General features: G+C 37.1%; 1 protein-coding gene across 3 annotated transcripts; it reads left to right on the forward strand.

The window, feature by feature from the left end:
- Positions 1 to 317: 317 nt before the first annotated feature.
- Positions 318 to 10,957, forward strand: LOC111375520 (protein RNA-directed DNA methylation 3). Of its 3 annotated transcripts, none has more exons than XM_022998358.1 (19): positions 318 to 676; positions 1,789 to 2,042; positions 2,148 to 2,303; positions 2,435 to 2,593; positions 2,751 to 2,834; positions 3,374 to 3,441; positions 3,542 to 3,895; positions 3,976 to 4,027; positions 4,110 to 4,268; positions 4,358 to 4,501; positions 4,632 to 4,737; positions 4,832 to 4,978; positions 5,050 to 5,104; positions 5,220 to 5,245; positions 5,375 to 5,444; positions 6,289 to 6,322; positions 6,418 to 6,478; positions 7,070 to 9,575; positions 10,755 to 10,957. In XM_022998358.1, exons 1-18 carry the CDS (start codon positions 475 to 477, stop codon positions 9,571 to 9,573), a joined length of 4,635 nt encoding a protein of 1,544 aa, XP_022854126.1. In that variant the 5' UTR covers positions 318 to 474; the 3' UTR covers positions 9,574 to 9,575; positions 10,755 to 10,957. The 3 variants fall into 3 exon arrangements, with proteins under 3 accessions (XP_022854126.1, XP_022854124.1, XP_022854125.1); XM_022998356.1 differs by lacking the exon at positions 10,755 to 10,957 and adding an exon at positions 10,366 to 10,647; XM_022998357.1 differs by lacking the exon at positions 10,755 to 10,957 and adding an exon at positions 9,671 to 10,260.
- The last annotated feature ends 1,541 nt before the right edge of the window (positions 10,958 to 12,498 follow it).

A 12,498-nucleotide genomic window follows, 5' to 3' on the forward strand; every position in this document is an offset into this window, starting at 1 on the left:
GAACAGTTATATGCTTTTAATTTTTTGTTTTTTGTTTTTCTTGTTTTTTAATTTTTAAGTTTAATTCAAAGTCACAATTTTACCCATTCTAAAATTGGTTAAAGTCAATTTATTGGGTCAACTAACGGTCAAACTAATAGAAATTATTCATTTGGACTTCAGATGCAAGTTTTTTAAATACAATGGTACAAATTAAAAATTTGAGCAAAATCTAATAATAAACGATAAATTTGATACTGCTGCTGCAATTTTCCCTATATCAAATTAGACATTTTTGCAAATACCTTTTTACTTTTCACTTTAACATTCCCCTTAACGCTCACTTCGCCACTCAGTCTCTCTCTCTCCTCTCTCTCTCTCTCTCAATGCGAGGTAAGTATGGTACTGTAGTCCTCTGTGGCTCTGTAAATACCAAAAGCTCCTAACCTAACTTAAAAAATCGAAAAAAATTTTAAAAAAAATTGAGAAATCAAAATGGCGTCTGCTAAGGGCAAGGAGAAGGTGACGGATGGAGGTAAGGGGAAAAGGAAATGGAGCGGTGCAGGTGGAGGAGACAACGACAAGACGGGACAGAAGCGAAAGAATCGCGGTGTGGTCCAGTTCTTCGACGATCGGGCGTACGAGGTCGGCGAGGACGATGACGAGGACTCTAGCGACGATTCCATGCTTGATTATGGTAATTAGGGTTTTCTTTCCTATTTACTTTTTTATTCACTTTGGGTTTATTTGCTTAAATATTTGAGGGTGGAATAGTATTTGTGCTTATAAATCCATTTGGGGGTGTGTTGGGGTGGGTATGTTGGGTACTACATTCGTCATTGAGTGATTAAGTTGTTTTTTAGGGGTAAATAAACGGAAATTTTATGATGTTTTGATTTTTGTTGCGTTTTCAGAGGTTTTTGTTTATTGTTTTTCATTTTTGTATGTTATAACTTTGGGATTATTTGATTAAATATTTAAAGGTGGATGAATGATTTCTGTAAATAAACCCAAATTTTGTTGTTCTTTTTTTTTTTTTTTTTAATGAATTTCTGCACGAAGGTTTAGAGGATTTACATGCATCTATATACTTATTTTTTGGTTATAAATTCAAATTTTATTTTATTTTATTTTTCCAATTGTAGTTACGCACATGTCGTTATAAAAGTACCCACTGACGTTCTGAATCTTTTGTCCCCGCTTTCAAAATTTAAATTCGACTTTTTCCACCTTCATGGGTCTAGTGTTTATGCTTCATGTCTATTTTAATTTTTAAGTGTTTCTTTCATTTTTCTGATGTGAATAAACTTTATATTTGTGGTATCATTCTGTCTGTGTTGTTAGTTTTCTGTTTTACTTAATGGTTTGATTCTAAGAGGAATTTCATTTTTTAGAACAAATCGTCTCCTTAAGTTACCTGTGTTTGTTGCCTCTCATTGCTTGTTTATTTAGTTTTTAATTTTATGTTCACCTACGATTATTTTTCCATTCTCATCTTTGCATTTTGAATGTCTTGGTTAAATATCCACCTTTAAAAAGGAATTGATGGTTTTTCGTTATTTCCATAATTTCACTTTGTAAAGTCAATGACCTCTTGGAAGGAAAAAATCTTAGTTCTTCTGCATTAACAATTTTGTTCTGATTTTTATATACTGCACTGTCTAAAGATCTAGAGATACATTTTCAATGTAGTGTTAATGATACCTAATACATTTTAAAGTAGGGTTTCTGTTGATTTTACTTGATATGCAGTATTTTTTGTAGGTAACTTTTAAATCAGTAATTAACTTTTTTCTCCAACTGGATCAGATTACGAGGAAGAAGAATTTGCCATTGAAGGCGAAGTCAAGAATGAACCTGGCAAACCTCCTCAATATCCTTGTTTTCCCAAGGAGGAGGAGATGAGCGAGGAAGAGCTTGAAAGAATGCTGGAGGAGCGATATAAGACAGGATCTACTTTTGTTACATATGCAGAAGATGGCTATGAACATAAAAGATCAACAGATAGGGACATATATCTGCCATCTGCCAAGGACCCGACAATCTGGAAAGTCAAATGCATGGTGTGTTTTCTAAACTTCTGGATTATTTTTCTGTGCGGCTTCAGAATCTTGTTGCTGTGCCAAAATTCTATGAATTTTTTGTTCCTGAGCAAGTTTCTGTCTTAGGTTGGTCGTGAGAGGCATTCAGCTTTCTGCCTGATGCAAAAATTTGCGGACTTGAATTATTTGGGTACTAAGCTTCAGATAATATCCGCAATTGCAGTTGACCATGTGAAGGGTTTTATTTATATTGAAGCTGACAAGCAGTATGATATTAATGAGGTATTTATCTTGCTCGTCTGTAGAATCATTTTTTTTAATTTAGGTGGTAATTATTTTATTTCAGTTCTTGGTCATCCGGTGGTTCCTTCTGCTAATAAAGTATATGTTAACCTTATAATTTATGAATACAGGCATGTAAAGGACTTTGCACTGTTTATCCAAGCCGAGTTGCCCGAGTTCCGCCCAACGAAATCCATCATTTGCTCTCCGTCAGGAGCAAGCCCAATGCAATATCTGAGGGCATGTGGGCCCGTGTAAAGAATGGAAAATATAAGGGTGATCTTGCACAGGTATAATCTTACTCATGTATCAAAATATTAGTCATAATCCATATTTATTTTTTGTACATTTTCACTTCGCTAATCAATTGCTTTGAGGTTTTTTTCTTTGGCAAAGAACCTATTAGCTTATCTTTGTTAACTGTTTCAATTATGCTCGTACTTCTAGGTTGTAGCTGTGAATGATGCAAGGAAGAAAGTTACTGTAAAGCTGATTCCAAGGATAGACTTGCGAGCGATGGCAGAAAAATTTGTAAGATGATTTATACCCAACTTGCTTTTAATGTGAATATAAATATATTAAATCTCTCCTTGAAACATATGCGGGTTATATATATTTTGAGCAGGAAATTCTTTAAGTATGAGGTAAACCTTAAAATCAAAGCGAAGTACAGAAATAAAATGAAATGTGATTATAGTTTTCAGCATGTTTATGAAGAGAACCTTTTTACACACGCAGTTTGGCACAATAATCACGGTTTTTTTTCCCATTTCTTTTAGAATAGTTTCTTTGGAATCGATTGTGCTTGTGGTTTAGCTGTAGTTTTCATGGTGATGCTCTGTTTAAATGCTCTTACCCCTTTATTCGTTCACAAGTTCCTACGCATTTTTCCTTGATCCAAATCATTTATTATGCAATTCAAATATATTATCGAGATATTTATGTCTGCTTTTTAAACAAAATATGTCAAGGATTTCCTCTAACAACAGCTACCTTAGTTACTAGTTTTGATGTTGCTTCTGATTTCTAATAAATTTTTTATTGATTCATGTTTTATATTTTTTTTACAGGGCGGTGGAGTTCCTGCTAAAAGGACAGCCATCCCAGCAGCACGACTGATCAGCTCTAGCGAGCTTGAGTAACTTGCATTCTCCCATTTGTTATTTTCCGTCTCCCGTTCGTTATTTTTAATTTCATGGTTCTGTTGCTCATTATATGTATTCATGTTAAACTTGTAGGGAGTTCCGTCCTCTCATTCAATACCGTAGGGATCGTGACACTAACCAGATGTTTGAGATTCTTGACGGGATGTTGCTGAAGGATGGTTATTTATACAAAAAAGTGTCTATTGACTCACTGAGTTTGTGGGGTGTAATGCCCACTGATGATGAACTCCTGAAGTTTGAGCCTTCAAAAAATGATGAATCTAATGATGGACAGTGGCTTTCCCAACTTTTTGGCGAACAAAAGAAGAAGCATGTTCAGGCCATAAAGAAGGACAAAGGGGGTGGTAAAGAAGGTGGTAAAGAAGGTGGCTCTTGTAGCTCTACAATGGAAAATAATTTTGAAATGCATGATCTAGTCTTCTTTGGGTAAGCCTTTATTTGTCATGATATTTTGGGATGAAGACAACTCAAATCTGACATGCTTTGTTCGTCTAATTTGCACGCAGTCGGAAGGATTTTGGTGTTGTCATTGGCACAGAGAAGGATGACAGTGTAAAGGTATAAACACCTCATAATTAATAATCTTCATTCCTGTGTTATGTCAAATCATTTCCTTCGATTGATCATCTTTTGGTAATAGGTCATTAAAGAAGGCTCAGAAGGACCATCAGTTGTAACTGTCAAACAGCGTGAGCTAAAGAGTGCGTCTTTTGACAAAAAATTGTTCACCGTTTTGGATCAACATTCAAAAACCATATCAATTAATGACGTAGTCAGGGTTTTGGATGGTCCATTGAAGGTCCGCTTGTAAATTTATATTAGAAGCTTCTAGTAATTATATATCTTCGTTTTTTGAAGCTAATGCGCACAGGTATATTGACATTGCAGGATAAACAAGGATCTGTTAAAAAAATCTACAAAGGGATACTATTTTTGTGTGATGAAAGTGAACAGGAGCATAATGGCTATATCTGTGTTAAAGCACAGTTATGTGAGAAAATAAATATTTCTGGTGATGCATCTAAGGAGAAGGTTTGTATGTTTGGGACCAGAAGAACATGAGTTTTTTCCTTTCTCAACTGACCTTATATTATTTTCTGAAACAGTTTTAAACGGTTTTGTCCAAATCTAACTTATAGTTGCATTTCTTAATTTGCATCAGGGTAGCGAGGCAGGTGGTCCTTCAGGATTTGAGGATTTGCCATCATCGCCTAAATCCCCCCCGTCTCCTAAAAATTCTTGGCAAGAGAGGGATAATAAAGACAACTGTATGTTTTTGAGTTCGCATTGTATCTATTCAATAGATGTGCTATTAAAGTTCTAACTTCATTTACCCTGTTTAATGTGTTATTGTAACTGCAGGTAATCGTGAAGATAGCGGAATGTTCTCTGTTGGTCAGTTATTAAGAATCCGACTGGGCCCTTTAAAGGGATACCTTTGTCGGGTGTTAGCTGTTCGTCGTTCTGAGGTCACAGTAAAGCTGGATTCTCAGCACAAAATTCTAACAGGTTTGATGGATAAAACCTGATCCTCTTTTGGCGTTGCATGACTGGTTAAATATTCTGATGTGTTCTTGTAGTGAAATGTGAGCATCTGTCTGAGGTTCGTGGAAGAAATCCTGTCATATCTCAGGGGTAAGTGAAGATACTATTACAAACTTATATTTTTCTCCTGAAAATTTGTTGTTCTATATAGTCATGATAGTTTCTGACTCACCCTGATCTCCTCGCCATTTACATATTTCTTCAGGGAGAGCTTGCAAGACGCTTCTACAGGTAGGAATCTGACGTATGGTTTTGAATTACTTTTCTTGTCTTCCTTTTCTTTTCTTTTAATAATAATATCTTTCCCACCCACCCTTGGTTTATTTGTTCTTTGCATTTAAATGCTTATTTACCTTGAAGATTGGAAGGATGGGACAGCTTTGTCAACAGATGGTGAAAATTGGAATGCAGGAGGATTATCTACAGACAGGTTTTACTTGTTCTGATGCCCCTTTTTAATTTATTTTCAATCTTACCATCTTTATGCGCATATAGTTATTTATTTTTTTGGCGGTTGAGGATATGTGTTTTGTTGGTATTGTATTTCTGACAAGCATGTAAATATAGGGCTTGTTTGAGCCCCATTTTCTTTTATGAATGTATTTTGAAATGGTAGATTGATGGAGAATGCGCGGTTAAAAAATAATTAAAATTTTTGGTTTGCGTAAATGTGTGGTTGAAAAGAAGAGAGAGAAAAATGTATTTTGGAAATAATGTGGATCAAACAAGTACATAGAGTTCAAATTTTCATTTTGGGACATTTACTTTTCTCAGCTTTCATTAGAAATTGTAACTTGTGTTTCATGATTATGACAACATTTTCAGCTAAAAAAAAAGAGAATAAATAACCGACTTTATGGTGACTTGATGGTCAGAAATGGACATTCACTTGATATGATGTTTGTTATGTTTCTTTCATGACTGTACACCATAGATCAAATTATTACTGAGAAGGATCCATCTGTTTTCACTCACTCCATTCTGACAGGAAATGAGTGAACAACACTTACAAGGAAATTATAGAAAGAGTTCTATTATTTATTTTAATTTTTTATTCAGGAAGGTCTCGTTAAATGTACTAATTGAAAGGGAATATAAAACATCTATAATAAAATTTTTACGTTGCTTTGGAATGTAAGTTTATCCAGAAAACACTACTGATGCTTGCCTTTTAAATTATTGCTTTCTCACTGATGTATGATGTACAAGTCTGTTCATCTACTGCCTTCTGTAGTTTTCTACGTTCAACCTGTAATGCCAGCCTTTATTTGCAGGACTTCTTGGTCTGCTTTCCCATCAAGCTTACCGGTTAGCTACAATGCTCTTCCTTCTTTTTTATTATGGCGTTGCATATATTTTGGTCCCTCACTTGACAATTTTGACAAGCTTTTAAATATTTGCAGCTTCACCAGGAATCTGATCCCGTTGGTGCATCTAATCCTGTGGATGATAATGCCCAAAAAGGTAGGCAAGGAGATGTCTTTTTTCAATTTACGTTGCTAGTATGTACCGAATTCTCTTTAGTTTGAAGTTGCTGATTGTGAGAGTTCTGTGTAGTACCACGTATTCAAGATGCACAGTTTCTGGGTCTATGGCTTTCTGTATCTCTAACACATCATCTAAAAAATCAGACGTTCATTTATAGTTGCTTCATTTTTTTTTTTTTTTTTTTGCTTGCTGCCTTCATTGTCAAAACTCAAAATGATGTACTAACTGTAATTGGTTTAGGATGCCTAGTCAATAAAATGAATACAAACTTGCACTATATATGTAAAATCATTATAATTATGTGTTGCATCCTACAGGCTGCTCTAGAACTTCCAATCTTGTTTTTGTATGATTATCTTGATAGAGCTAACCTTTTTAGTTCTTTTGCTTGATAAAGCGCGGCTGAGCTTATTTTTATTTTTTATTTGTTTTTATCATAGCTGTTTATTATCACTGAGCTTCTTTGTTTCCTTAATTTATGAACCTACTGAAAAGTTTATTCATGTTTCCTGTGTAAGTAGAAGATTTATCTAAGTTGTTGCTTACTTTTATTGCATTATGACGAAGGCACTGAAGGTTCTGCTTGGGAGATTAAAGCAACTCCAAATCAGAATTCATCGTGGGGTGCTGCCACAGCTGATGAGAAAATGGTTGCCAACACCGGATCAGTTGGTAGCTGGGGAGCAAGTAGAGATGATACGGGTGGAAGCAAGGAATCTTGGAATAAAACTGGAGCTTCATCAGAGAATGAGACTGGGGGATGGGGTAATGCAGGTGGAAATTTAGATATACCAGAAGCAAGTGCCTGGAAGAAAGATACAGGAGCAAACACCTGGAAGGATGCTGCTGGTTCAAATGAAGGTCAGAATGAAAACTGGGGCAACATTAAAAAAGATGGTGGTGTAGCCGTTTGGGGAAAGGGTGGGTCTAGTTCAGACAAAGCTGTGGAGTCCCAACCTGAAGGCACTATGGAAAATCAAGAGCAGTCGTGGGGCAAGGCTAGTTCAGCTGGTCAGACTGATTCCTGGAGTAAACCAAAGACTGTTGGTGCTGATGGTGGAACTTCGTGGAATAATCAGGATAGTAAATCTTGGGCTAAAGAGGACACTTCTTCGCTGAGTAAGCAAGATGGGGGATCCTCATGGAGCAAGCAGGATGGAGGATCTAATGGGAATAAACAGGATGATGGAGATTCTTGGTACAAAAAGGATAGTGAATCTTCTTTGGGCAACGGAGGCGGTGGTGGTGCTTGGAGGAAGCAGGATGGTGGATCTTCTTGGAACAAAAAGGATGGTGAATCCTCCTGGAGTAAACAAGTTGGACAGTCTAGTTGGGGTCAGAAAACTGATGGTAATGTGGAAGATCAATCGAAAGGTAGGTCAGATCAAAAGGACAATTGGGAGAACTCCAAAGGAGGATTTGGTGGTTGGAAGAATGGTGGGATGGGAAATAGAAATGCAGATCAAGATGGCAGTTGGGGAAAGGATAAATCATTTGACAAGGGCCATGGTTCAGGTGGAAGAGGAGGAAGAGGTCAATATGGTAGAGGAAGATCTTTTGATCAGGGTCAATCGACTAGTTGGAACAAGGAAGATCAACACAATCGAGGTTCAGGTAATGATTTTTTTGCAGGGAATCGTTCCAGTTGGAGCAATGTTCAAGGAAGCAGTTGGGATAAAAATGTGTCTGCTGACGGAAATAAGAAAGACGGTTGGGAAGAAAAAAATGTTTCTGGCAAAGACAAAGAATCAGGATGGAAGAAAGAATGGCATGCCAATAAAGAGACTGGTGAAAGTGGGGATAAATTGGATAGTGCTAAACCTGATTGGGACAACAAATCCAGTGGCTGGGCCTGCTCAAAAGTTTCCAACTATGTCCAGTCATCAGGTTGGAATGTATCATCAACTGCAAATGAAGATGCTGGTAATGATGAAGGTAGTTGGGCGAAAGGAAAATTACCAGATGATAAAAACAAGGCTTCCTGGAACACTGGAAACACCTCGAATGAGAACCAGGTTTCTGATTGGGGTAAAAATAATAACGGGGTCTCTCAGAAACCTTCTGATAGCAATACCTCTGGTTGGAATAATACCTCAGGCTCATCTGCTGGATGGGGTCAAAGTAATTGGTCTGGACGTGGAACAGATGATACTGGTGGGAACCAGGACAATGCATGGAGCAGCAAAAGCAACTGGAATTCAGGAAATGGTTTTGGAGGGAATGATGGTCAAAATGATACAGGTACTGGCAGTAGGGGAAGAAATGGAAGTTGGAGGGGAGGTAGGGAGGGGAGAGGTGACCGCGGTGGCTTCCGGGGTAGAGGGAGATCAGATCGTGGCGGCTATGGAGGTAGGGGAATGGGCAGGGGAGGCTTTGGAGGGAGAGATGGACCTGACAGGGAAGGAGGATTTCGTGGAAGGGGGGGTGGTTTTAGAGGCAGAGGGCGTAGTGATTGGAATAACAGAAATGATTCTGGTGATGACAGGATGCACGACTGGAAAAAAGGTTCAAACGATAATAGTGAAGGATGGAAAAGTAGCAGCGGTGGAGGCAGTTCATTTCAGGGAGGAAGTTGGAGTTCTGGTTGGAATCAATCAAAAGGGAATGCAGATGGTGCAGGTAACACACAAGCTGGTGGAGGATGGAACAATTCAGCGGACACTAAAATTTATGGTCAAAGCAGTGCTGGAGGCAGTGACTGGAAAACATCAAATGCTTCTGCTGGCAATGTATCTACTGGGTGGGGCAAACCATCTGGTCAGAGGGATACAGCTGGTTGGAATAAAGAATCGGCTTCAGGAAACCATAGCTCGTCTGGGAAATGGAAATCTGATGCTACAGATGGGGGCTCATCTAAAGAATCTAACAAAGTTGAACGACCTGTCAGTAGTTCATGGGGTGAATCTGCAGGAAGCTCCTGGGGAGCTGCTGCTGGAGCTAAAAATTCATTTGGTGATCAGGACAAATCAGAAGCAACTGATGGCTGGAAAACTAAAGAATCCAATAAAGTTGAAGGATCATCAGGTTCCAGGGACAATGAAGAGAATGAAGGAGGGTGGTCTGCTTTCTAAAGGTAATTACTAAGACTACAATATTTTTTTACTGTTCATAAAGCTTACGACACTGATCTGCTTTACCTTTTGTTGGATGGCATGCTGGTTTTGACAGTATCCCTTTGAGAGGGAGAAAATTAATCTGCTATTGCCTGATCATTGAAAAATGCATTTGGCTTGTTTTACACCTTGAAATGTGGGTTTGCATCTTCTGTATACTAATGATCTTTTAGTGGGTAGAAATTGGTGTGTACTTTGAACATGTCAATTTTTTTGCTGCAGTTCAATCCTTGTGGTTGGGGTACTACCTATTATGGTTATCCAGGATATTCTCATCATCAGGCATAATTGAACTTGCACATTTTGCCTCATTTAAAGAGCCGTCTTTTGTATGTATTGTGCATGTATAAGACCTTTGTTTACGGATAAGAACTGTCATGACATAATTTGTTTCAGGTATAGCATGCTGCTGATGTATATGGTTATGCATGTTTTAATTTGATCATCTACGTACTGCCATCATTTGAAGTTCCAGTATCTGAAGTTTAAGCTAAAACCTATTGAACACTTGATGCTAAATCTGAAATAGATTCCTAACCCCATCAATTATAGGGAGTGTCAGTTTTTGGCTTTAAGAGTAAAATTTATATATTTGATCGAACCATTTGTACCGTACTCGAGATAATTTGATTTGTTGGCAAATTAGAAAGTAGAGAGAGCTTTGTTTGCTGTCCAAGCCTGTATTCTTTTTCTATCTCGGACATCTAGCAGTATTATCTGCTTTTTAAACTGTATCCCATTTTACTGCAGGTATATATGCCGGGAAATAGAGTATTTTGCATTGCTGGACATATGGCGGTTGTTGGCTTTCTTAGTTCTCTCTCTTTATCTTAAGCATTTTGTGGCTGCAAATATTTTCACTTTAATCTGCTTTATAAATACCTGGACAGCCTTACTGTCGTTATGGATGTTAAATTTGGAAGAATTAAGCTTTTACTTAAGTATCGATTTTAAGTGAATATTTATGCATGATAATGTATGCACGGGGTTTTTCACTGCCCAGCTTTTCCAATATATTTTCTGTTTCTGTGATTGGATCTCTCTTTGGTATGCTGGATTCGACAGTACTGATAAATAATACATCAAACATGCTGTGAATGTTTTCGAATTCTCCCTATTGATGCTCCTATCATTTGAAGTGGGTCAATGCAGAAAATACTTTAATGCAATGTAAATTCCTTGGGGTAGTTTCATGAGCTTGCTAATTGGCCTAAGGACTAGCTATTACCAAGCAGTGGTTTAAGTTATGATACAGTTGCTCGAGATTTGTACAATTGAGAAACATCTTGTAATGTTTTTATGCCCTGGACATGCCGTTCTTATACAAGTTTGTTTGCAAGAATACCATTATTTCGAAAATGGCAAAAACGTGTTGATTCACATCTCTTCATATAGACCTTGTTTGGTTCAACTAAAATTTAGATGAAGTCAAAGTCAATAATTAATTTTAACTACTCATTTTATTGGACCTAAAATTTTTCAATGGGTAATTAGCACAAAACATTCCTACCTTTCGATGTTTTTGTGGAAAAAGTCCATACCTTTCATTTTTTTGTGGATTACACCCTTACCTTTACATTTTTTTGCGCAAAACGTCCTTCTGTCAACTCTCCGTTAAAATGCTCCGTTAAATAAAAAAGGTAATTAGCATAAAAGGTCTCTACCTTTCAAAGTTATTGTGCAAAACATCCCTACCTTTTATTTTTTAGCATAATTAGCAGAAAAGGTTCCTACCTTTCAATATTGTTGTGCAAAACGTCCCTACTTTCATTTTTAGCATTTTTACCCCTACATTTCACCTTTCATTGTGCAAAATGTCCTTTTCATCCATTTTTTTAATAAAATGACGATTTTACCCTCCTATTGAAATAAAACAAAAAGAAAAGAAAAAAATAATTAATTAATTGCAATCATAGTTCTAAATCTTTCAAAACATTACAGATAAATCATAAATTCTCCACTACCGCCACTTTCACAACCCCACCAAGCCACCACCTATAGATCCATATAGCACCACTTTTCGACTACAACACATAGGACTCCACCACCACCAGCGTCGCCTCACTCTCCCCAATATCCTCCTCCATAGTATTGATCACCAATCTGTCCGAAACAACCACGTTTACGGTGGTGGAGTCCGGTGGGCATGGTGGCCGAAATGTGGTATTATGTGGATTTATAGTTGGCAGCTTGATAGGTTGTGAAAATGGTGGTGGTTGAGAATTTATGATTTTTTGTAATTTTTTAAAAATTTAAGGATTATGGTTGAAGTTGGTAATTCATCTTTTCTTTTTGTTTTATTTGAATGGGAGGGTAAAATCGTCATTTTATTGAAAAAATGGATGAGAATGACCTTTTTTGCAATGAAAAGTGAAAGGTAGGGGTGAAAATGCTAAAAATGAAAGATATGGACGTTTTGCACAATAATATCGAAAGGTAGGGACCTTTTCTGCTAATTATGCTAAAAAATAAAAGGTAGGGACGTTTTGCACAATAATTTTGAAAGGTAGGGACCTTTTGTGCTAATTACCTTTTTTATTTAACGGAACATTTTAACGGAAAGTTGACAGAAGGACGTTTTGCGCAAAAAAATGTAAAGGTAAGGGTGTAATCAACCAAAAAATGAAAGGTAGGGACTTTTTCCACAAAAACATCGAAAGGTAGGGATGTTTTGTGCTAATTACCCTTTTTCAATTATATATTTAATTGATTTTTGCCTAAGCCAAATGGGGCATATATTCCGTCTTACTCAAATATTGAGTACTGGTATGGTAAGAGTTTTGAGCTCGGAAGTATTCAAAATTCTAATTTTTGACGTTAATAGTGGCGAAGCCAGCACCTTGGCAAGCTGGTGCTGTTGCTCGTGCTGGCTCTGTCGGAGTC

Source organism: Olea europaea, unplaced genomic scaffold (genome assembly GCF_002742605.1).
Source record: "Olea europaea var. sylvestris unplaced genomic scaffold, O_europaea_v1 scaffold1381, whole genome shotgun sequence".
Classification (NCBI taxonomy): domain Eukaryota; kingdom Viridiplantae; phylum Streptophyta; class Magnoliopsida; order Lamiales; family Oleaceae; genus Olea; species Olea europaea.

Bases quoted from the DNA above. Each gene is read 5' to 3' on its own strand.
- LOC111375520 (XM_022998358.1), top strand. From the start codon at position 475: ATGGCGTCTGCTAAGGGCAAGGAGAAGGTGACGGATGGAGGTAAGGGG. The intron at 677-1,788 runs GTAATTAGGGTT...CAACTGGATCAG, and splicing joins CGATTCCATGCTTGATTATG to ATTACGAGGAAGAAGAATTT. The intron at 4,738-4,831 runs GTATGTTTTTGA...TTGTAACTGCAG, and splicing joins GAGGGATAATAAAGACAACT to GTAATCGTGAAGATAGCGGA.